Genomic DNA, 22,012 nt, shown 5'->3' with positions numbered 1-22,012 from the left:
CTTTCGCTTCATATTGTGGTGAGCCTTTTTGGTCACTGAAGCTATTTTTAACTTATGTACTTGAAAAAGATGCAAAGCCTACCACTCCACATTAGAAAGAGGTCCCACCTGATTACAGTAAGGCCACAGCCTGGAATAAACATCTCCCCAGGAAGACAGAGCTGTGGCCAACGAGCGGTAGGAAGACGCTTGAGGCCACTCATCGCCCAGGCGCGTGCGAGCCTGCATCACAGCGCACGCGGAATCACGCATGGAGGCTGGGGGGGCGGGGGCACCGGGGGGATAAGGACACGTATGTAATACCTTCATCAATAAAGGAAAAAAAGAATGCAGGCGGACCAGCCCTAGGGAGGATGTGAAGAAATCGGTGGGGACGGAAGTTGCGTGGCTGCCGTGCAGCCTGGCGCTGGTCCTTGTACACGACCTGCATTCCCCTCCTAGGTGAACCCCTGAGAACCCAGAGGCAGGCGTCCCAGGTGAGGAGGTTCCACTGGGACATGGCCAGGGGGACACAGCCACGAACCCCAAGCCTTGCCCTGAGGGATTTGCTCCCCAAGCCTCCTTGCCCTGGAGGTGGCTCCCTCAGACGAACCTGGCCTGTGTGCAGGGCCAGTCCAAGGTGCTGCAGGACGCTGGCGGGGGAGAGCTGCAATAGGCCTGAAACAGTGACCAAGCAATCATCAGTAACAGCAGCTCAACAATTCCAAAGGTTTATTTCCTTAAACTGATATTACACAATTAAACACAACTGGGGAGGGATCGCACAGATCCCTTCTGAAGTAGACTGAGTTGAGCGCTGTCTCCTGGAGAGCAGGGCCGGCCGGGCACGGACCAGGAGGCACACGGGCACGCGTGGTGCCACAAGTGAGGGGCAGGAAGGAGGCCCCTCCCGCAGCGCCCGCCTGCTGGCAGCCCTGGAGTCCAGCCGACCATAAAGCAATAAATAGGAACGTGTCCTGTGCAGCAAGGAAAGAACAGAGTCACAGGGCTTCTTCCAGGTCCAAGAACAGGGCAATTTCAAGTAGTATTGGGAGGAACACCCATAGACCTGCTGGGTCTGTGCTGCAGACCTTAAACCCCTGGCCGGATGCCGGGACTCGCCCAGGCGTCCCCCGAACTCTGGGGGTGCACTCGAGGGGGCGAGGCAGAGCTGGGCAGCCTGGGGAAGCCCCCTCTACCCAGAAGGTGGGCCTCCCTGACCCCTCAGATAGCAGCCGGGACCTGGGGAGTAGGGAGGAAGGAGGGAGGGATTTGACATCAAAACCGACTGGGAAAGCCAGATGGGGAGGTTTTTGCACAAAACACTCCCTCTCACCTGCCCCCCATCTCTGTGGCAGGAACCCCACTCCCCTACTGGTGGGACAGCAGGACACCCAGCCACGCAGCGTACCTGCTGCCATGCCCCTCCCACCTTCCAGAACAAAACGTCTAAACACCTATGAGTTTCTTCTTTAAACAAAAAAAGAGCTGCAGAAAAATAAGACACATTTGATGAGTAAAGTGTGAAAGACTGCCACGTCTGCTCTGGTTTAGAAAGCTCGGTGCGTCATACTGTGTGTTCCTAAAAGAACATTTAAATAGGACGCTGTGCCTCCCCGAGGGCAGCCGCACAGCAGGCTATGTATATATGTATATATGTATATGTATGTACACACGCCTCGAGGGCGACCCTGGGCGGCAGTCCTGGGGCCGGGCCTGCATAAAGTGCTCGTGACTCAAAGCTGGGTGGGTCCCGGGAGGAGGGGCCGGGCAGGTGGGAGGCTTTGGCTTAGTGGGCCCTGCTGCTCCTGGGCAGGGCTGCTGGGCCGCCGGGGCCGCCAGGGGACGGGCCTGGGCTGAGGCCTGTGCGGCCCCCGAGTGCCCTACACCCAGTGCCAGCCAGAGCCCGGGAAACAGATGTGGCTGCAGACCCAGCTCCGGACACTGGGCAGGGACCGTCCTTCCCCAGCTCCCGGGAGGAGGACCCCGGCTTCGGGCTTGTCCTTGCGGCCCACCCAGGGACCCGCGGAGAAGGTCCAGCGCTGGGCCCAGCAGGCAGGCTCCAGGTCAGGCACACACACCCGGTCAGCAGGGCCCGGTCAGTAGGGCCGAGAGTCTCCGCTCGATGCACAGCTTGCCTGTGGGAGGAGGCCCGTGAGTGCTGCCCCCGCCCCGCCCGCCCCGCCCGCCCCGCGGACGCCGCACTCACACTTGGCGATGTTCTCCGCGTCGGCCGGGTCCGAGAGCAGCTGCCGCAGCCCCTCCATGAGCAGCAGGGCCTTGTGGTAGCGCTGCACGCAGTCCTCGCGGCGGTGGAACATCTCGTCCAGGGCGGCCGACTGCACCTGCGGGCCAGGGGTCGGGCGTCTCACAGGGGCCCGCGTGGCCGCGCAGCCCCAGTGCTCCGGCTGGACCAGCAGCGGCCTCGCCCCCAGGAGAAGGCAGACTCTAACCGCCCAGTCAGCCATCTCAGCAACAGGCACTGCCCACGGGAGCTCTTTGGGCAGAAGGACCCAAGGCCTCGGCAGCCGCCCCGGCAGGCCCGACTGGGGAGCTGAGTCTCCGGGAGCGCGTGGCAGGGATGCGCCTCCGCCCGCCTGCCTGCCCGCCCACCCGCCCGCCCGCCGGCCGCGTGCGCTGACCGTGTGCACCGCGTGGCTGAAGATGAGCTTCTCGGCGGAGACGCTCTGGATGCGGTCCAGCAGCCGCTGCTTGTCCAGGAAGAAGCGCTGCAGCCGCTGGCTCAGGCCTTGGCAGGACAGCACGCTGTCCTTGTACAGCGCATTCAGCTTCCGCACCACTGTGGGGGGCGTCACACACTGCCCGCTGGCTCCCGCTGCCCCGCTGGCCGCTGCCCGCCCGCCTCCCGCTGCCCCGCTGGCCGCTGCCCGCCCGCCTCCCGCTGCCCCGCTGGCCGCTGCCCGCCCGCCTCCCGCTGCCCCGCTGGCCGCTGCCCGCCCGCCTCCCGCGGCCCCGCTGGCCGCTGCCCGCCCGCCTCCCGCTGCCCCGCTGGCCGCTGCCCGCCCGCCTCCCGCTGCCCCGCTGGCCGCTGCCCGCCCGCTTCCCGCTGCCCCCCTGGCCACACTGCCCGCCCGCCTCCCCGCTGCCCCCGCTGGCCGCTGCTCCGGGAGACCCTCCTGTTCCCCCCGGTCACCTCCCGCCCTGACCTGCCCGACTCCCACGCTCCCCGGCACCTGAGCCCACGCACCCTGCTTCACAGTGGACGACAGGCAGAGCTTGCCCGCCCGGATCTGGTCAATGGCGGTCTGCAGGCCCGCGGACAGCAGCTCGGCCACCTTCAGGTACAGCACCAGCTGCTCTGCGAAGCTGGGGGGCGAAGGCACATCAGGCGGCTGGGGGGACCCGACCCCAGGCCGCCTCCGCGCCAGCCCACCGGGCACACCCACCCCCACTCGCGGCTCAGCAGGCTGATCTGGTCGGCCACCACGCTCTCCTGCAGCTGGTACTCGGGGCCCCCGGCCGCCTCGCTGGCGCTGCCCTTGAGGGCAGCGATCTCCAGGACGTGCTGGACGAAGACGAGTGTGAAGCGCAGGCCGTGCAGGATCTCCGTGTGCTCTTGCTGGGAGCGGAGCAGAGTGCTGAGCTGGGCGGGCCACAGCAGAGGCCTCTGCTCCGCCCGCCCCCAGCCACAGCCCCCTCGCCCAGGAGCACGCGCTCGGCCAGCGATGCCCAGCCCCTCACCTCCATGAGCGTCTCCTCGGGGAGGTCAGGGGCCTCGAAGGTCACGGCCCCCTCCAGGTTGGCAGCGACAGGGTCGGCGAAGCCGCAGCAGTGGCCGGGGGCCAGGACCTCCGGGGCGGCCTCGCTACAGGACCCGGGCGCCAGGTGGCGGGCGGAGGCGGAGCCGGCGGAGCTGAGGGAGCTGGAGGAGCCCACTGTGGGGAGAGGCCCATTCAGGACAGGCTCCCCGCTCCCTGTGAGCCCCTCTGTGACCCCATGACACACCCTCGGGACTGGGGGGCCTCGGTTTACACGCCTGTGCCCTTGAGCGGAGCTCCCAGGGGAGGCTCGCCCTCCTGGCCCACCTGCTGCAGGTGGGACGTCAGTGCAGAGGCTGCGTGGCCGGGCCTGTGGGCGGGGCCTGCACTCGCCTGGGGAGCCCCCAGCCCGGCCTCCTGCCCACCAGGACGCCACCCAGGGCAGCCGCGTCCTGGCAGCGAGGGGCCCTGCGCCGTCCTCACCTGAGAACATCCGGGTGCGGAGGCCCTGGGGCGGGGTGGCCCCACTGGGGGGCGAGCCCACCGTGAACACCACAGGGGAAGGGCTGCTGGCCCCCCCAGCACGAGCGCCTGGCTGCAGGTTCCCTCCGAAGCCAGCAGAGGGCGCTGTGGGAGGGAGAGGAGCTCAGGGACGTCGCCCATGGGGGAGAGGGAAGGGGGCGCCCCATGCCGCCCTGCGGACACCGCTCACCGATCTCCATGGGCTTCTCGTGCAGGCTGTCGGAGCTGCCCGAGTCGGGGGCCTGCGCCCCGAACGCCGCCTTCAGGAGCAGGTCGGTGAGGCGGCCGGTGCTGAGGGACCTGCCGGAGACACGGGGCAGCGATGAGCCACCTGGGGTCCAGAGGCCGGCACAGCCCCACGGGCCCTGGGCAGGCCGGCCGCCCTGGCTGCCCACAGGCACCACCAGCTGCACAGGCACCGGCCGCGCAGTCCTCCCGCCCACCCCAGCGGCAGCCAGTCACCCCTGAACAGACCAGCAGACCCCAGAGGGACGAAGTGACAGGCATTGGGGGAGGGGGTCCCACTCACACCCCCTCACCTGCCAAAGGGGCCCTTGGTGTCCTCCGCCGGCCGCAGGCCCGGGCCCAGCGGCTGACCCTGGAAGGGGCCGGCATCCGAGAGGTCGGGCAGCGTGCGGTTCCGCGGCGGCGCCATGACCACGCCCTGCCGCGCCAGGAGGGCCAGCAGGTTCTGGGAGCTGGGCGTCTTGGGGAAGTCGAACGCGGGCATGGCCTAGGAGGGCAGTGGGTGCTGAGGACGCCCACTGGGCCTCCCCACACGGCTGGGGACATCCTGGCAGGTCGGCAAGGTCCACCTGCGTCTGTAGGGCCCAGCCCCGAGCACCAGCCCTCCATGGCCCCCCCTTCGTGGCCAACACTGCTCTGTGCTGGACAAAAGTACCACGCACACACACACACGCGCACACGCACACACATGCACACGCTCACGCACACGCACACTTGGACACGTGGACGGACACACACACACACACACACACACACACACATGCCCTAAGCCCGAATGGTGACACCACAGGGTGGCTGTAGGTTCTGTTTCCATTTCACAGACAGGAAAACTGAGTCCAGGGGACAGACTACATGGTTTCCCGTGGCGGCAGCCTGAGCTTCCTGGGCTGACTGCTGGGCCGGGTGGGGCACTTCCTCTGCAAAGGGCCACACAGCAGCTGCTTGGCTTTGTGGACAGGCTCTGCCTCGGGAAGATGGCCACCAGCCAAGACCCGGTACTGACAGGGGACCTTCACTCACTGACTGGGACGCGGGGGCCGTTACCTTGGTGGGGGAGCCCAGGATGGGGGGCAGGGGGTTCCGCTGCAGGAAGTCCGGCAGCTTTGGCGAGCCGCGCAGGGGTCGGCAGGACTGGAGCCCGTGGGATGGCTGTGGGGGGCTGGCCTGCGGGTGGCCGAACACAGCCCCCAGTGGGTCGGTGGGGGGCTTGGGCAGCTTGGAGTGGACGAGGTGCAGATCGGACAGGTTGGGGGCGCTGTGCAGGCGGCCGCCCAGCCCCGCGGTGCGCGGCGAGTGCTCGGGCACAGAGGAACCTGGACAGATGGACAGGCCTGGTCACTGCGGCCTGGTCCACACTGCCCCAGGAGCATGGACGGGCACCACGTCTGTTCATCACACCCTTTACCCTCGCAGCCAGCCAGGCAGGAGACCGGGAGCCGAGACACCGCCCGGGTCCCACACATGGAGGCGGCGTGGGAGGGAACCCACTTCCTCCCCTCCTCCTGCTGGTGAGGACGAGGCCCCGGAACAGGAAGGCAGCCCCGCCCAAAGCAGGAGGAGCTCCTCCCTCCCCCGATCCAGGCTCTGGCCCGGTGTTAGCGCCACACCTACCTGGACGAGGGGACCTGCCGCCCCGCATCTCGGCTCCCTGTGGGGAGGGCACCCCGCTCCATCCCAGCCGCTCGGGGATGGTGCCAACTTGGAGGAAAGGGGGTGCTGGGGTCAGTGCCAGACAGAGAGGCCATGCCCCCATCCCAGTGCGGAGACGCCCAGTCCCTCCCTGTGTGGGGCTGCACCCCCATCCCGGCGCGGAGACGCCCAATCCCTCCGCGTGCAGAGCTGCACCCTCATCCCGGCGTGGAGATGCCCAGTCCCTCCCCGTGCAGGGCTGCACCCCCATCCTGGCGCGGAGACGCCCAGTCCCTCCCCGTGCAGGGCTGCACCCCCCGGCGCACACAGACCCACCTTGTGGAGATGGAGTATAGGGCCGGCCTCCACCCAGGGACAGCTTCCTGGCCAGGGCGGCTCCGTGCTCGGCGTGGGACGGGGGCGACGGGCTGGCCCGAGCAAAGCCCAGGGGGCTGGTGCTGCCCGACCTGCGGACAGCGGAGGACCTGGGGGCAGGACCGGAGCCAGGAGTGAGGCCTCGGCCCTGCCGGACTGCTCGGCCCCTGGCCCTCCTGGGTGGAGGACAACTACCAGGTGGGGAGCCCCAGTGTGCCCCCCAGAGAGACCACTAGCCCACAGGGCCTTCTGTGTATTACAAGAAGGTGCCTCGTCTGTTGAAAACGGCCACAACGACACTGGTTTATAAACTCAAGACACTTGGCTGACGTCTGCAGACAGCTGTTAGCCTGGAAGGCGGTCTGAGTTACGCCCGTGCAGCCAGCGCACGGTGCGTGTGGGCCCTGCGCCTGGGGCAGTGGGTCCTCCCCAGCCTTGCTGCCCCGCCGCACGTACCGTGGGGTCTGGAACTGGGTCGGGGACTGCAGGTTCTGCTCAATGCGCTGGTAGTTCTGCACCTGCGTGGGCACGGGGATGGGGACAGACGCCCCGCACCTGCTGCCGGAGAAGGGGCCGGGCCGGCTGCAGGTGACAGACAGAGAGGAGGCGGGGTCACCGGGGACGGCCACCAGGCTGACCCCAGGCCCAAACTTCCTGCCCATGCCCAGCACTGCCCCATCGGGGCAGAGGGACGGCTCAAAGCCCACCCTACCCCGTGCCCAGAGCTTCTTGTCAGGACCAGCCGGCCACACATCGCAGGAGGTGGGACTGAGGGCAGCGAGGCTGGGCAGCTCCTGCCGGCCTGGGAGCCCATGCTGCCGGGCCCGGAGGCCCAGGGGTGCTGGTGGCACTGGTCCCCGTGGTCCCTGCAGCGTCCACCCCCGGACACCGCGGCCCTCCCACTGGACCACCCGCGAGGGCTGGGGGAGCCTGGCTGGGGACCCACTCCAGCCGCCCAGCCGCCTGCTTACCCTGAGGGGCTGGGGGAGCCGCTGCAGGGTGGGGATGGAGACGGGGTCCGGCCGTGGCTCTCCAGGCCAGCGGAGGCCACCAGGGAGCTCCTGGTGGGAACAGAGCAGACAGGCAGCTAGGCGTGCGCAGCCCCTGGCCCCACCCCGGGGTCGCAGAAGACTCGGCCCTCCCCGAATCGCCTGACCCCCACGGGGCAAAAGAACCACCCGTGAGCCCACACTTCCTCCCGAGAGGCGGCTGGGGGCCTACCCGCTGCACATCAGGCTGTCTGGAGGGGGCTTGCCACCGGCTGCCTCGGCCACCAGGTCACCTGCAGACAGGAGACAGGCAAGGCTGGGCCCAGTTAAGAGTGTCCCCTCCCTCCCAGGCCACCTCCCCACGGGGCCTCCCTGACAGCCCACTCTCGATCCCAGACAGAGGGGGTTGCAGGCAGGGCTTCATGGACAAGGCGGAGACGGGTCTGGGCCCACGGGCACCCCTGCCCACACACACCGTGGCCCCTGACCTGGGAACTGGGCCGGGACCATGACGAAGTCATCGGTGTCACAGGACGAGTCCTTGCTGCTGCCGCCCGAGTCGCGGGAGCCCTGCAGGAAGCCAGCGGCCTCGGCGGGGGAGGTCAGCGTCTTCTGCAGCTGCTGCATCTCGCCCAGGGACTGGGTCAGAGGGAGGCCACTGAGTCCGGCCCAGGCCCAGCCGACACGGGGCTGACGCTCTCCCCCCGGGACCACGCCGCCCCTTCACTTTCTGAGACGCTACACCCGAGGCTGGGCCCGGACCCCCCGGGAACCGTCCAGGGCGCTGGGCCTCCCCGCCTCCCCGCCCAGGGCGCTCACCGGAGGGGAGGCCAGATGTGAGGTCGAGCTGCTGCTGGAGCTGCTGCCGGAGCCGGAGCTCGGGTACGAGGGCACAGGCACAGGCGGGGCTGCGGGGGCAGGTGGTCAGGTCCCCTCCCTGCCCTGCACACACCCCCCAACCTGGGGTTGCCCAGCACAGAGGGACCAGGGACTGATGAGGGGGCACCCCCACACCAGCTGCACCCAGGCTGGGGGGGTGAGGCCTGGGGTAGGGGGCGTGGGATCCTCAGGGACTCACACTTCTTCACTGAGGCGCTGGCGTCAAGGAAAGGGTGACGGAAAAACTCATCTGCAGGAGGGGGAGGGGGAGAGGAGGGGGAGCGAGACCTCAGGACCCAGCCGGGGTTTCTGGGGTGAAAGACCCCCCAGCCCCCAGCTGGCCTGGCCCCAGTGCACAGACAGAGCCCCGGTGGCTCCCGCTTGTCTGGCCCAGGTCCCCACCTGCCTGACCTGGTTTCCCAGCAGAGCTCCCACCCCCACCCGCCTCACGCCCGGAAGAGGGGCCGAGGGCTCGTACCGAAGTCCATGCGGTCCTTGTGGTTGCGCTGCAGCAGGGACAGCAGGAGCTGCCTCAGGGGGGCCGAGGTCTCCCGGGGGATGCTGGTGGGGCCAGAGGACAGACAGGTCAGCCTGGTGGGGGTCCTTGGGGGCCGGGGCCAGGGCTGGGGATGGGGCCGGGCCAGGGGCTTACATGGGCACCAGGGTCTTGTTCTTCTCGTAGAAGAGGCGGAGGTCCTGGGGGCTGCTGGCCTGGTGGGGGACGAGGGTGTGAGGGCCCCAGTGGACTGGGCAGCTGCTCCATCCCCCGAGGCACTTGGCCTGGGGCACGAGCCCTTGCTCACCTCTGGGACGGTCCTGCCCGCCCCCAGCAGGCTGAGAGCAGCCACGGGGCCCCACTGTCTGAAGAGGCAGCTGGCCTTGGGGGACCCCAGGGGTCTGGTGCAATTGGTTGTTTGCTCCTTGAAATTGAGGGGTTGCCCATGCCCCCACCCCTGAGAAGCTGGCCGCCCGGGGGGCAGGGCCCTGTGGGGAAGACCCAGCATGTGCGTGTCCTTCTTTATTCCCCGCGGAGCTCTGCGGAGTGCCAGGCAGCCCTGAGCTGGGCACACTCACCTGGAAGGGCGCCTTCCCCGTCAGGCACTGGTACACGATGGTGCCAATGCTCCACAGGTCCGCCTTCCCATCGTAGTGCTGGGACATGATGACCTCGGGGGCCTGCCGGCGAGAAACACGGGGTCAGGGCCTCGGCAACAATGGACACTGAGTATGCACTGACCTAGGGTGGTGCCAGCCAATCAGAGCAGACCCCCGCCAGGTGCCAGCCAATCAGAACAGACACCTGCCAGGTGCCAGCCAATCAGAGCAGATACCCGCCAGGTGCCAGCCAATCAGAGCAGATACCCGCCAGGTGCCAGCCAATCAGAGCAGACACCCGCCAGGTGCCAGCCAATCAGAGCAGACACCAGCCAGGTGCCAGCCAATCAGAGCAGACACCAGCCAGGTGCCAGCCAATCAGAGCAGATACCCGCCAGGTGCCAGCCAATCAGAGCAGATACCCGCCAGGTGCCAGCCAATCAGAGCAGACACCAGCCAGGTGCCAGCCAATCAGAGCAGACACCAGCCAGGTGCCAGCCAATCAGAGCAGACACCAGCCAGGTGCCAGCCAATCAGAGCAGACACCCGCCAGGTGCCAGCCAATCAGAACAGACACCCGCCAGGTGCCAGCCAATCAGAGCAGATACCTGCCAGGTGCCAGCCAGAAACAATGGGACAGCCATACTGGCCAACCACCCAAGTGAGGCCACAGCACAGCGTGTGGACGGGGAGGGCACAGGCTGTGGCCGCCACCTACCATGTACATGGGGGAGCCGCAGAGCGTGGCCGCCATCATGTTGCTCTGCAGGTACCGGGCGAAGCCGAAGTCGGCTGCAGGAGAAGACAGACGGTGAGTGGGGCAGACGCAGGGCAGGCAGCCCCTCCTCGCGCCCGCGCCCGCTGCCGCGGCCTCACCGATCTTGACGCGGATGTTGTTGGGGTTGGCGCGGCGCCCGCCGGGGTTGGACAGCAGGATGTTCTGCGGCTTCAGGTCGCGGTGGATGATGCCCTTGCTGTGCAGCAGCCGCATGGCGCCCGCGATCTGCTGCAGGAAGAGCCGGATGGTGTCCTCGCTCAGGGTCCGCATGGCTGTGGGGAGACGGGGCTCAGGGCGCAGCTCTCCCGGGGGATGGGGACCCCACACCCCGCGATGGGACCCGCTGCCTCCGACAGCCCCCGGGGTCTGTGGCCCGCCACCCACTCTGCAGGTCCGTGTCCTGGCCACCTGAGGCCACCAGGGCTGCCTGCCCAGCTCTGACCGATCAGTGTCACCCCGGGGCAGCTCCCTGCTGTCCCCCCCCTCCTTCTCAGCATCTCCTTCTCAGCGTCCCCTCCTGGCAAGCCCCCGGCCTGCAGCTCGGCACTGAGCCCCGAGGCTGGGCTCTCAAGGACCCAGGGGCTGAACTGATGGGGGGGAGGAGTGGGTACAGAGACTGACCCGCCTGCGGCACAACCCGGGGAGCCCTGCCCCTTATGGGGAGCGGCACCCAGCAGAGCAGCCAGCCAGGTACCCGGGGGCCCTGCCCCTTATGGGGAGCGGCACCCGGCAGAGCAGCCAAACAGGTACCCGGGGGCCCTGTAGGCCTGGGGGCCACTCAGAGGGCCCCGCTCAACAGGAGCAAAGGGCTGTCCCTGAAGGCTCCGGTCCCCCTCCCCCCTTTCCCAGCAGGTGCGGAAGGAGGGGGGGACCGGCTGCCACCATCGGGCCCACCTCGGAGGCTGGGTCAGGGTGGGCCTGGGCACGCAGCCATGGCCGCGGGTGCCACTCACTGTGCAGGTAGTCGGCCAGGTCCCCGCCGTTGCAGTACTGCAAAAGACCAGCCACACGCCTGTCAGCGCCGGGCACCCCTCCAGCCCTGCCCGGTCTTCCCACCGCCCTCCGCCTGGGCACTCGGTGCTGCCCCTCCTCCCTGGGCAGGTGTCCCCACAATCCATGCTTGATGAGGTCAACAGGGGTGCTGCCCACCCCTCAGGCACCTGCCGTGGCTACTGGGTGGGGTGCCCTAAGCCCACGGACACAGGACACGGGAAGCCTGCCCCACCCAGGTGACAAGGGGTCCAAACGCTGGGAGGGCGGGGCCCCTGTCCGACAGCCAGGCCTGCAGGGACTCACCTCCATGACCAGGTAGACGGAATTGGCCATTTCCTGCGGGACAGAGAAGAGGCGTGAGAGGAAGGGGAGCGCTTCCGGCCCCGTTATGGCAGCCCTTGGGGAGCTTGTCTCAGCCGTGTGGCCTGGGCACTGGGCCCCCTGCACACACCACCTGGGCCCCAGGCAGGAGCCGCCAGTGAGCGTGGGCGCCAGCTGCCGGGGGCCTGCGTGCCAGGCTTAGCCAGCTGGCTAGTGGCAGGGAGACAGGACGTCGGAGAGCCAAGTGGGCTCTGGTGTTTTGGTTTTGAGGTCATGTCCTTGAGTGACAGGAGCAGGAGCCAATCAGAACATTCATTTGCCAAGTCTGGGGCAGGGGCTAAGGTCCCAGGAGAGGTGTCAGAGTGGGGTGTGGACCCCACCTTCCTGTGCAGCCTCAGCTGCCCAGTCAGACCAGGCCTGAGGCTTGGTCAGGGCTCAGCTTGCTGCTCTGAGTGATGCATCCTGGCTGGGGGACCCACTCAGGGGGAGCCCCAGGCCACCCCTGGGAAGGGACATGGCCCTCAGGTGCAGAAACTGCTGGGATCCGGGATCCGGAATCAAAGAGCCACGGCCAGGCCAGCTTCCGGCTTGGCCCCGGCCCCATGGCTCCGGCGTGCACCACTCAGTCCACCCAGATGGAGAAGCCCTGTGCCAGGCCGGCGTGCAGACCCCCCCGCCCCCCCAACACACACACACACACAAGGTCGTCTGCCTGAGGGCTCCCCAGGTGCAGGCCCTTCCTCCTGAGGCCGGAGCCCCAGTCACAGAGCAGGACACGGAGCCTCTGCTTGCCAGCTCACAGCCCCCAGCTCTTCCCCAGGTGGGGTTGCCCCAACTGAGGGGCTCCGCCCGCAGGAACAGGCCCCCAAACCCCGTCAGCACCAGCATTCTGGGCCTGGGAACAGGAGGGCCCCCTCCCCGCCCCCAGCACCCAGGGTGAGGGGAGCCCCAAAGCCCTCGAGCATGGGCCCTGGGAGGGAAGAGGGGAAGCCCGATGCCCAGCAGTGGGCTCACTGTCCACCTGCTCAGGCCCAGGGAGACCCCTGCTCCCACCGCGCAGGACGAAGGACCCGCTCAGCACCCCCGCCCGGGAGGGCGAGGGGCAGGGACACAGCCCCAGTGACTGTGAATGTTCAATGTCAGCCCCCACCCCGTGCCCACAGAGGCTGCGTCCAGGGTGGAGACGCCTCGGGAGCAGGTGAGACATGGGGTGAGCTCTCAGGGCGTGAGAGCTCCTGGGGCCGGACTGGGCACCCCTGGGACAGGCAGGCCGGCTCCAGCACGCCCACCTGGCGTGAGTTCGCAGGCCCTTCGCGTGGGGCGTGTCCCAGCAGGACGCAGAGGCCTGAGGGCGGCTGTCCACGGAGCAGCTCAGCCCCGCCCGCCCGCAGGCCGGCTGAGGGGGAGAGATAACGCGGGGCAGGTGCAGAGAGGCCCAGTCTCCGTCACTGGGCTCTCGGGAGGCGGACCCGGCGACAGGAGCAGGGTCAGAGGTGGTCACAGGAAGGCAGAGGGAGGCGCTGGCAGAGGCCCCAGCTGAGGGCGGAAGAGGTGCCCGGGATGAGGACCCAGAAATAACCAGGGTTTGGAACACCCAGGCCACCTGCTCCCTCGCCCTCGCCTGCCCTCACCTTGACCACGGCCCCTCCCGTGGGTGCTGAGCGTGCTCCCCAATCCCCCTCCAGTCGGAGCTCTGGCCGGAGAGTGTTCTCCTCTCAAGAGGCCCGGGGAGATGAGCCGGGCCTGGGCCACACGCCCGAGGACAGCAGTGGGCAGGCCGGGCTCCGCCAGCTCTCGCCTGTCTTCCCGACAGCTGGCTCCCCAGGAAAGCCCCAAACTCACCCAGCAAGCCAGGACGGGCAGGGACAGGCAGAGCGACGAGGGCAGGGATGGGCGAGAGGCCGGCAAGCACAGCGTCCACCCCGTGGAGTGCCCCCCCCAGGAGCTGTCCACCAGGACGGGCAGAGATGCCCACACCACTGAGGACTGCCAATGGGAGGTGCCCACCATGGCCTCCAAATCCAGGGGCACCCCTAACCCAGCACAGCCTGCCCCAGGGAGGGGGTCCCCGAGGCAGTGACAAGGACCCATGGGCTCCCCGCACAGTGCTCCCTCATCCCCACACCCCGCCAGGCCAGCTCCCAACACCCGTCCACCGGCCGCTGGCGCCCTGCCCTGTCCCAGCCCTCGCCCCTCCTTGCAGAGGTCACCACTCATCACCCCAGAAAGCCCCTCAGCCCCTCAGCCAGAGGTTCTTGGCCACACGGGGCTATAGGGGGTCCAAGCTCCTCTCCCCTCTCTGGTCTGTCCCTCAGGCGGTGTGTGTGTGTGTGTGGGGGGGGTGTTAATTCCCCAGGAACCTCGGACACCCCCGCTCTGGACTCAGTAGGACCTCTGGGGTGTGGGGGTCAGAGTCCTCAGAAGCAAGAGGACACATTCGGGCCTGGGGGACACCTGGGAGAGAGGCAGCCGGGGACGCGTCCCTTCCGAGGGGCCGCCTCCCATGTGACCAGGGCCCTGGGAGGGGCATGTGCTGACTCCACCAGCCCTGGAGCCCAGGCCTCGCAGATAAGATGAGGACACGGCCGGCCACCGTAGTGTGTCCTCCCCTGCCCCCCCTCCCCTGCCCCAGCCAACACCAAGCTGGCGGCAGAAGGTGAGGCCCAGCCACGAGGCCTCAGGCGGCGTCCCCGGCTGGCGGGGCGCTTCATGCCCGGGCGCTGGCACCCACCCACCTGGGGCCATGCAGTCACTGTCCGGTGCTGGTCCCCCCGGAGGGAGAGGTCAGCACGGCCCTGTGGCCACAGCCCTGCCCTATTGGCTGCCACCCAGAAACGGGACCGGCCTCAGGCTCACCTCCGCCCGCCCGCGGGCCAGCCCCTTGGGACTCAGTGCAGACGCTTGAAGGACCAGGCTTCTTCCTGCCGCTCCCACTGACCGCCGGGTCCTAGGGGGGCCCACCCGGGAGAGGGCCCACCCCGGGGGGCAGGCGCGCTGGCCCTCCTGTGGCCGGTTCTCGTCACATTAGTCAGGTGAACACGAAGGTGGCCAAGTCCCGGGCCCACCAGACCCTGGGAAACCCCAGCCCCGCCCTCAGCGCCGTGGTCAGCGCCCCCACAGCCTTCTGCCCGCGAACGGGCAGTGCAACCGCGCAGCCGGTTTCGGGGAGAAAACAGGCAGAGAGAGGCCCTGAGACTCTGCCCTGCGCAGCCAAGGACGCCGAGCCTTCGAGGGACCAAGGGGAGCCCTGGCCGGCCGCCCGGGGGGTTAGGGCGTCGTCCCGAAAACCCCAGGCTGCGGTTCGATCCCCGGTCGGGCACGTGCAGAAACCGGCCAGCGTGGCATGAGCAAGCGGGGCGACAACTCGGTGCCTTTCTCTCCCGTCCTCTCCCCAAGTTCCACTAAAACCTGCACCGGGCCCCTCCACCTGGGTCCTGGCGTCGGCGCTAAGGTGCTCTGCTGAACAGGCTCCCAGCTGCCCCTCGGCCAGCCCGTCTGCGGAACCAGGACTGGCCTGGTGGGCGGACAGGTGCTGACCCAGTTAGCGCCTCGCAGCTGGCATCCTGGCTCCTGAAGGTGGCAGAGGGCACGGGCGGCAGGACGAGCTGCTCCTGGCCACCCCACAGCTCCCCTGGGAAGAGAGGCTGGCCCACCCCAAGGAAGGGCACCGCCTCCTCCCAGAAGCCCCCTTCAGCTGTGCCAGGGGCTCCCAGGGGCTGGCAGTCTGGCCTGCCCCCTCCAGCCCGTCTCCCCACACCCGGGCCGCCCGATTGGGAAAAACAGGCACCACTTTCATGGGGGTTTGGGAGGGACGGAGACATGAGCTGGTGGGACCACTTGGAAGAGTCTACTCCTTCCCGTGAGACCCCGAGTCCAAGCTGCACCCCAGCAACACCGTGGATTTCCTGCAGGAGCTCTGTCCCGGCACCACGGGGCACCCACAACCCGCTCCCCGGGGGACGCTGAGGGCGACACGCTCCCCGGGTGACGCTGAGGGTGACCGCAGTGGGCGCCCAGGGCGCTGGCGTGACGGACGGACGAGCGGAGAGCAGGTGCCCACAGAGGTCAGGGCCAGGCTCCTGGGGACCAACCAGGCCACCCCTCGACCCTCAGTGGAAGGCCAGGGACTCCAGCCACCGCCCCACAGGTCTGGGCCCGAAGCACACAGTCCAAGGGGCCACCTCCAGGCCCTCACATCGGCCGGACACACACTCCTCTTCCGTGAGGCCAACAGCACGCCCCCCCAGCACAGACAAAAACTACCTTGGGGTGGGGCGGGCACCTGCCACCTGTGACCAAAGGGCTTTTACTATATAAAGGGCTCCCGCGAGTCACTAGCACTCACACAGCGCGGGTCGCACGGCGGCGCGGGTCTCGGCACTTGGCACTGGCTCAGGCTGTCACCACCGCCACCTACAAGGTGGGCGTCTACACTTCACAGGTGACACTGCGGCACCAGGAGGCTGAGCAGCCGCCCAGGTCACACAGGTCCGTCAGTCAGGGGGTGCAGAGTGGCTCGGGGCCATGCAGCCAGCCCCAGTAAAAGAGACGGAGGGGGCCCCCGCCAGTGTGGCTCAGTGGATAGAGCATCGGCCTGCAGACTGAGGGGTCCCGGGTTTGATTCCCGTTCAGGACACATGGCTGGGTTGTGGGCTCGATCCCCAGCAGGGGGTGTGCAGGAAGCAGCCGATCCATGATTCTCTCTCATCATTGATGTTTCTCTCTCTCCCTTCCTCTCGGAAATCAATACAAATGTATTTTTAAAACAAACGCAGGGGTAGCCCTAATATTCATGGGCGCAGGGAGAGATGCTGGGGCCTCACTCACAGTAAATGAAAACAAAGCCTTAAGAGGCGCCATCTTCCGCCCGGCCGGCGTGGCTCGGTGGTTGAGCGTCGGCGTATGAACCAGGAGGTCATGGTTTGGTTCCTGGTCAGGGCACATGCCCGGGTTGCCGGCTGTGCGGGAGGCAGCCTATCAATGATCCTCTTTCATCGTTGATGTTTCTGTCTCTCTCCCTCTCCCTTCCTCTCTGAAATCAATAAAAAAAATTATTTTTAAAAGCGAGATGCGCCCTGATCGGTTTGGCTCAGTGGATAGAGCGTTGGCCTGGGGACTGAAGGGTCCTGGGTTCAATTCCGGTCAGGGGCATGTGCCTTGGTTGTGGGCACATCCCCAGTAGGGGGTGTGCAGGAGGCAGCTGATCGATGTTTCTCTCTCATCGATGTTTCTGACTCTCTGTCCCTCTCCCTTCCTCTCTGTAAAAAAATCAATAAAATATATTAAAATAAATAAATAAATAAATAAAAATAAAATAAAAGCGAGATGCCATTTCCCACCTCTGGGACGGGCTGAGAGGAATGTCTGTAACGGAGCTGGCAGGGACGAGAGGAGACAGGCCCTCCCGCACGCGGGCAGTGCTGCTGCCTGTCCAAGGTCTGGCCTCTGTGGACCACAATTTGGCCACTGTCCTGAGCTAAAAGCGCGCATCCCGCTTCCCTGGGCAACTGACTTCTAGGAATCCACCCTGCAGACGCACACCCGGCAGAGGCGAGCGCGGGTGGTCATTCCCACACTGCGGACGTGCCGGGACCACCTCACATCCCATTCCTGGGAGGAGGGGGTGTCACTGATCACATAAGGGTTGAAATGGTTGTGTGGAGTGCCAGGCGCCCTCTCCAAGAGGCAGAGGTGCCCGCCGTGCCCGTGCCACCTTGCCGACACCCAGACTCGGCGCACACGGTGTGGTTCCTCTGGGGGAGGGGGGCTCCATCAGGGCGGGGACAGGGTCCCTCTGGGGGAGGGGGGCTCCATCGGGGCGGGGACAGGGTCCCTCTGGGGGAGGGGGGCTCCATTGGGGCGGGGACAGGGTCCCTCTGGGGGAGGGGGGCTCCATGGGGCGGGGACAGGGTCCCTCTGGGGGAGGGGGGCTCCATCGGGACGGGGACAGGGTCCCTCTGGGGGAGGGGGGCTCCATCGGGACGGGACAGGGTCCCTCTGGGGGAGGGGGGCTCCATCAGGGTGGGGACAGGGTCCCTCTGGGGGAGGGGGGCTCCATCAGGGCAGGGACAGGGGAGTTACCTTTTCCCACGTCCCGTTTTGTACTGTTTTTTTTTTTAAAGTAACTTTGAAAAAAAAATAACTTTGTTGATTTCAGAGAGGAAGGGAGAGGGACAGATAGAAACATCGATGATGAGAGAGAATCATGGACCGGCTGCCTCCTCCACACCCCCCACTGGGGATGGAGCCCGCAATCCTGGCACGAGCCCCAACTGGGAATCGAACCCGTGACCTCCTGCTGGATGGGATGACGCTCAATCAACTGAGCCACACCAGCCGGGCTTAACCTATTTTTCAAAGACCTTCCCCCGCGGGTCCCAGACAGGAGTCTAAGGACCCGGGAAACCACCCCACACCCCACACCCCACACCTCACACACACCCCTGGAGGGAGAGCACAAGCCTCACAGAGGCGGAGTGGGGGGGGTGCGGTGCTGGCCTCCAAGCACCTCCTCTGTGGGGGAAGCCAAGCAGCCACCCCTGGAGGAAGTGGCACTGCCCACAACCAGGTGTGCGGCCAGCGGGATGGGGAAGGGGGAGGGGGACCGTCTAGGAGGAGGACAGGGAAGAGGAGGAGGGAAGGGGCCGCCCTCCTGGCCCCAGGACACAGTGTCTCCGTGTGGGCTGCCAGGCACCCTCCGTCACCCTGGACCGGAGCCCTCCCCGTGTCGCCTCATACTGTGCCACGGCCCCCAAGGCCACGGCCCGGCTCCGAAGGGGGAGGAGAGAACGGGGAAGGGGGGAGGAGGCCACCCAAACACAGACAGCCCGCCCGGCCCAGAGCGTCCCCTCCGCCAGGGGCTGGTCCCGTGGCCTCAGTAAACAGGTTTCAAAACCATTAGTCAGCACTTTGGCCTGCAGATCAGCCGCCTCAGGTTCCCACGTCCCCAAGCTAAGCATCTGGGGTCCTGGACCCCTGCTGAGCCCCACCACCACCCCACCACCAGGCCCTGGGGACAGTGGGGGAACCTGACTGTGGCCTCCGGGGCCAGCCAGGCCTGAGGTGGCCTCATCCCACAGGTGACCGCCTCCCTCCTACCCGGTGGCCGGCCCCCCGCTGCCAGCAAGTCGGAATCTCCGGTGGCCCCTCCCATCCCCCCCCCCTCTGACGCAGAGACAGACTGGCCAATGCCAGGCCCTGGAGCAATGTCAACAAACAATGGGCCTGCCCAGACAGGTGGGCCCGGCCGGCCGGATTACTGGGGACTGGGCCACTGACAGGACTCCAGGTCAGGGCCACCAGGTCAGACCTGAGCGCCAAGAGGTAACCAGGCCTCCCTGAGCCGGGGCAGCCGGGATCCACCGCTGGGGCCGGGACCCGGCAGCCCTTCCCGGGTCCAGCAGCCTGGAAGGTGGGCACTCTCCCAGCGCGGACAGAGGGAGCCGGGCCGACCCCACCGTCTCCAAGTTCCCGGCGAGCCAGATGGGGAGGCCCAGCTCCTTCCCCCCAAAACACAAGTCGCCGGCCTGGAACCCCCCAGCACCGGCCAGGTCTCCGGGGCTTGGCTGGCCTGGGCCCCCGGCCCCCTGGCCCCCGGGGGACCCCTCCCCGCCAGGACCCGACCACAGCGAGACCACAGCACGGTTCTTACCTGGAAGTCGTACAAAGCCACGATGTTTTCATGTTTCAATTCCTAGGACAGAAACCCAAGTTTCCGGTGAGCGGCTGGCGGGGCTCCCCCACCGCCTCGCCCCTCCACCGCCTCCCCTCCTGCCCCCCTCCTGCCCCCGGGGCCCCGCTCACCTTGAGGATCTTGATCTCCTTCCCCAGCAGCGTCTGGGACTTGGCCAGGTTCTTCTTGTTAATGCACTTGACCGCGACCTCCAGGTCGTGCTTCTGAAAACCCAAAGGGATGTTTTCAGTCCGGGGGCCAGGAGCCCCCTGAGGCAGCCCCCTGTCCCGGGCAGCCCTGGCGGGAGGGCAGTTAGGGGGCGCCCGGCAGTGAGGGTGCCCAGGCCTGGAGTGGATATGAGGGGTCCCGGGGGAAGGGGAGATGTGTGGCTCCCCGGGACGTGGGGGTGAAGGGGTCCCCGGAACTGGGGGTGAAGGGGTCCCCGGGAACTGGGGGTGACGGGGCCCCGGCCTGGACACGCCGCCCTAAATCACCTCCCGGTGGCGCCCCTTGAAGACCACCGCGAAGGCGCCGTGCCCGATCAGGTCCTTGCGCGAGAACTCGAACTTGCCCACGGTCTCCAGGCCGCCGCGGCCGGGCTCCATGGCGCGGGCCGGGGCGGCGGGCGGGCCGGGCGGGCCGGGCTCAGGCGGCGCGGGCCGGGGGCAGCGGGCGGGGGGCGCGCGCCATCGGGCAGGCCAGGGCCGCTCCCAGCCCGGCCGCGGATCGAGTCCCACTCCTAGCCGACCCGGTTCCGACTCGGTCTCCGATACGGTTCCGACTGGGGCGACGACCCGGTTCGGACAGGGGTTCTGACTCCGGCTTGGGCCCAGGCGGGGAAACAAAAGAGCCGCGGCCGCAGGGCCCCAGAGCCCGAGACGCCCGCGCACGCGCACTGAGCGCCGAGGGAGGTTGGGCGCGATGGGGGTGGGGCGGGGCCTGGGGGCGGGGCCTTGGCCGGCGGGGCGGGGTCTTGAGGGCGGGGCCTGGAGAGCGGCCGTGCGCTTAGTGGGTGGCAGGGCTGGAGATGGGGCGGAGCCTGGTTCCACGGGGCGGGGCGGGCTGGAGGGGCGCTGGGCTGGCACCGGGTCAGGCCCTGGCGGGGGCGGGGCCTAGTCGGGGAGGGGCGGGGCCTGTGGGAGCGGGGACTGGTGGGGGCGGGGCCAGCCGCGGCCCGGCCGGGGTGGAAGTGGCGTGGTAGGCCCTGTGTCCCTAAAAGGCTGCACGTTTGCCACCATAATACCTGGGACTTGGCATGTGTACCCCAGGCTGGGGAGCGGGTAGGATACATTCTTAGGGACAGAACAGCTGTGTTAGAAGGTTATGCATTTAAAACTGCGTCCTATAGCAACAGATTGCCGGCCAAATGGCACCCAAGCCAAGGAAACGGCCCCCCAATCCCTCCAAGAGGAGAGGTGTTAGGGAAATCCCCGAGCATCCTCTCTGTGGAACGACACGCGGCAGATCCTTACTGTGCAGAGTTAGAGAAGGGTGTGCTCAGAGGGGAAGCTCCCAAGTTTATAATTAAGTGAAAGCAAGATGCCCAACTGTGAGCTGGGCTACTACTGTCACTGAGAAAGTCACTCAATCACCGGCAACAGTGTGGTGGTTGCCAGAGGGGGGGTAGGAGAGGGTGAAAGGGGGTGAATGACGGTGGAAGGAGAGTGGACGTGGGTGGTGGACACACAGTTCAATGCACCGATGATGCATTACAGAATTGTGCACATGGAACCTGTATGATTCTGCTAAGCACTGTCATCCCAATAAACTCAATAAAAAATACATTAAAAATAATTTCAAAAAAGAATTTAAGAAAAGAAAGACACTGGGGGGGGGGGGGTGGAGCATCCGCTCACGTGCTTATGGGCCGTCGGTGAGTCTGCTTTGAAAACGTCGATTCAAGTCCTGTGACCAGTTTTGAATCGGGTGGAGGTGTCGTTCTTTCTTTTTGTTTTTAAATATATTTTATTGATATTTTTACAGAGAGGAAGGGAGAGGGATAGAGAGTTAGAAACATCGATGAGAGAGAAACATCGATCAGCCGCCTCCTGCACATCTCCTACTGGGGATGCACCCGCAACCCAGGTACATGCCCTTGACCGGAATCGAACCCTGGACCCTTGAGTCCGCAGGCCGACACTCTATCCATTGAGCCACACCGGTTAGGGCAGGTGTAGCTCTTTCTATATCCTGGATATTCACTGCCTGTTTTAGTAAATAAAGTTTTATTGAAACCCAGCCATGCCCACTCCCTAAGGACCCTCTGTGGTTGCTTTCCAGCCGCACCTGTGAGCAGCGACCACGGTGGTGGCTGCATGGCCTGCGAAGTCCTGTTTGCGGTCTGGCCCTTTACAGAACAGGTTTTAGTTCCTGGCCTTGAAAGATACAGAAATCCTTGCGGGGGGGGGGGGGGGGGGGGACCTATTAAACGATTCTCCAGTGTGACAAGGAAAGACCCTGTTATTTACAAGTTCTGGGTCGTTTTTCTCCAAATAGCAGCTGTGGACACAGCAAAACCCTAGAATGTCCTCGGGACGCTCCCCTCCCAGCACCCCGGGGCACAATGCCCAGAGGGAGACGTCCTCAAATGCTGCTGAAACTCTGCTGGTGGGACCCTAGCCCAGGGAGGGTCCCTTCCCACAGCCCTGAGGGCTGAGTGCATACCCCCCACCCCCCACCCCCGCCCCAGGCGTGAGGAGGAGTCAGGCATTTCCCCTGGAACTTGGCAGAGATACCCCAGAGGACTGAGGAGGAAATGCAGCCAGGTGTGCACTTCAGTTCTCCCTGAGGACGCGGCACCTCCCTGGCCTCGGGG

At 66.6% G+C, this 22,012-nt stretch overlaps 1 protein-coding gene across 4 annotated transcripts; it reads right to left on the bottom strand.

The window, feature by feature from the left end:
• Positions 1-694: 694 nt before the first annotated feature.
• Positions 695-20,098, bottom strand: ULK1 (unc-51 like autophagy activating kinase 1). 4 transcript variants are annotated; one of them, XM_036303441.1, is made up of 29 exons: positions 19,692-20,098; positions 19,329-19,421; positions 19,177-19,218; positions 11,508-11,540; positions 11,165-11,201; positions 10,310-10,483; positions 10,152-10,225; positions 9,413-9,514; positions 8,991-9,049; positions 8,817-8,899; positions 8,538-8,588; positions 8,279-8,367; positions 7,948-8,098; positions 7,692-7,752; positions 7,442-7,531; positions 6,927-7,052; positions 6,432-6,580; positions 6,078-6,164; positions 5,511-5,779; positions 4,760-4,953; positions 4,411-4,520; positions 4,182-4,325; positions 3,682-3,875; positions 3,387-3,559; positions 3,188-3,306; positions 2,622-2,779; positions 2,189-2,324; positions 2,061-2,117; positions 695-956 (listed from the first exon to the last, which is right to left on the bottom strand). In XM_036303441.1, the coding sequence occupies exons 1-28, from the start codon at positions 19,800-19,802 to the stop codon at positions 2,065-2,067; spliced, it is 3,162 nt and encodes a 1,053-aa protein (XP_036159334.1). In that variant the 5' UTR covers positions 19,803-20,098; the 3' UTR covers positions 695-956; positions 2,061-2,064. The 4 variants fall into 4 exon arrangements, with proteins under 4 accessions (XP_036159334.1, XP_036159333.1, XP_036159335.1 ...); XM_036303440.1 differs by having other exon boundaries at positions 695-2,117; XM_036303442.1 differs by lacking the exon at positions 6,078-6,164 and having other exon boundaries at positions 695-2,117.
• Positions 20,099-22,012: the final 1,914 nt, after the last annotated feature.

The sequence above is a fragment of the Myotis myotis genome, unplaced genomic scaffold (genome assembly GCF_014108235.1).
Source record: "Myotis myotis isolate mMyoMyo1 unplaced genomic scaffold, mMyoMyo1.p scaffold_m19_p_37, whole genome shotgun sequence".
NCBI lineage: Eukaryota > Metazoa > Chordata > Mammalia > Chiroptera > Vespertilionidae > Myotis > Myotis myotis.
Note: the sequence above shows the minus strand (reverse complement) of the source record. Positions and strands in the feature narration are given on the sequence as shown.

What these genes read in the sequence shown, in the direction of transcription:
- ULK1 (XM_036303440.1), bottom strand. Translation starts at nt 19,802, where the DNA reads ATGGAGCCCGGCCGCGGCGGCCTGGAGACCGTGGGCAAGTTCGAGTTC. An exon ending in GGTCCCGGCCCAGTTCCCAG is followed by an intron (nt 7,753 to 7,947) that starts GTCAGGGGCCAC and finishes TCCTGTCTGCAG; the next exon opens with GTGACCTGGTGGCCGAGGCA. An exon ending in CCGCACCCGGATGTTCTCAG is followed by an intron (nt 3,876 to 4,181) that starts GTGAGGACGGCG and finishes CTCTCCCCACAG; the next exon opens with TGGGCTCCTCCAGCTCCCTC.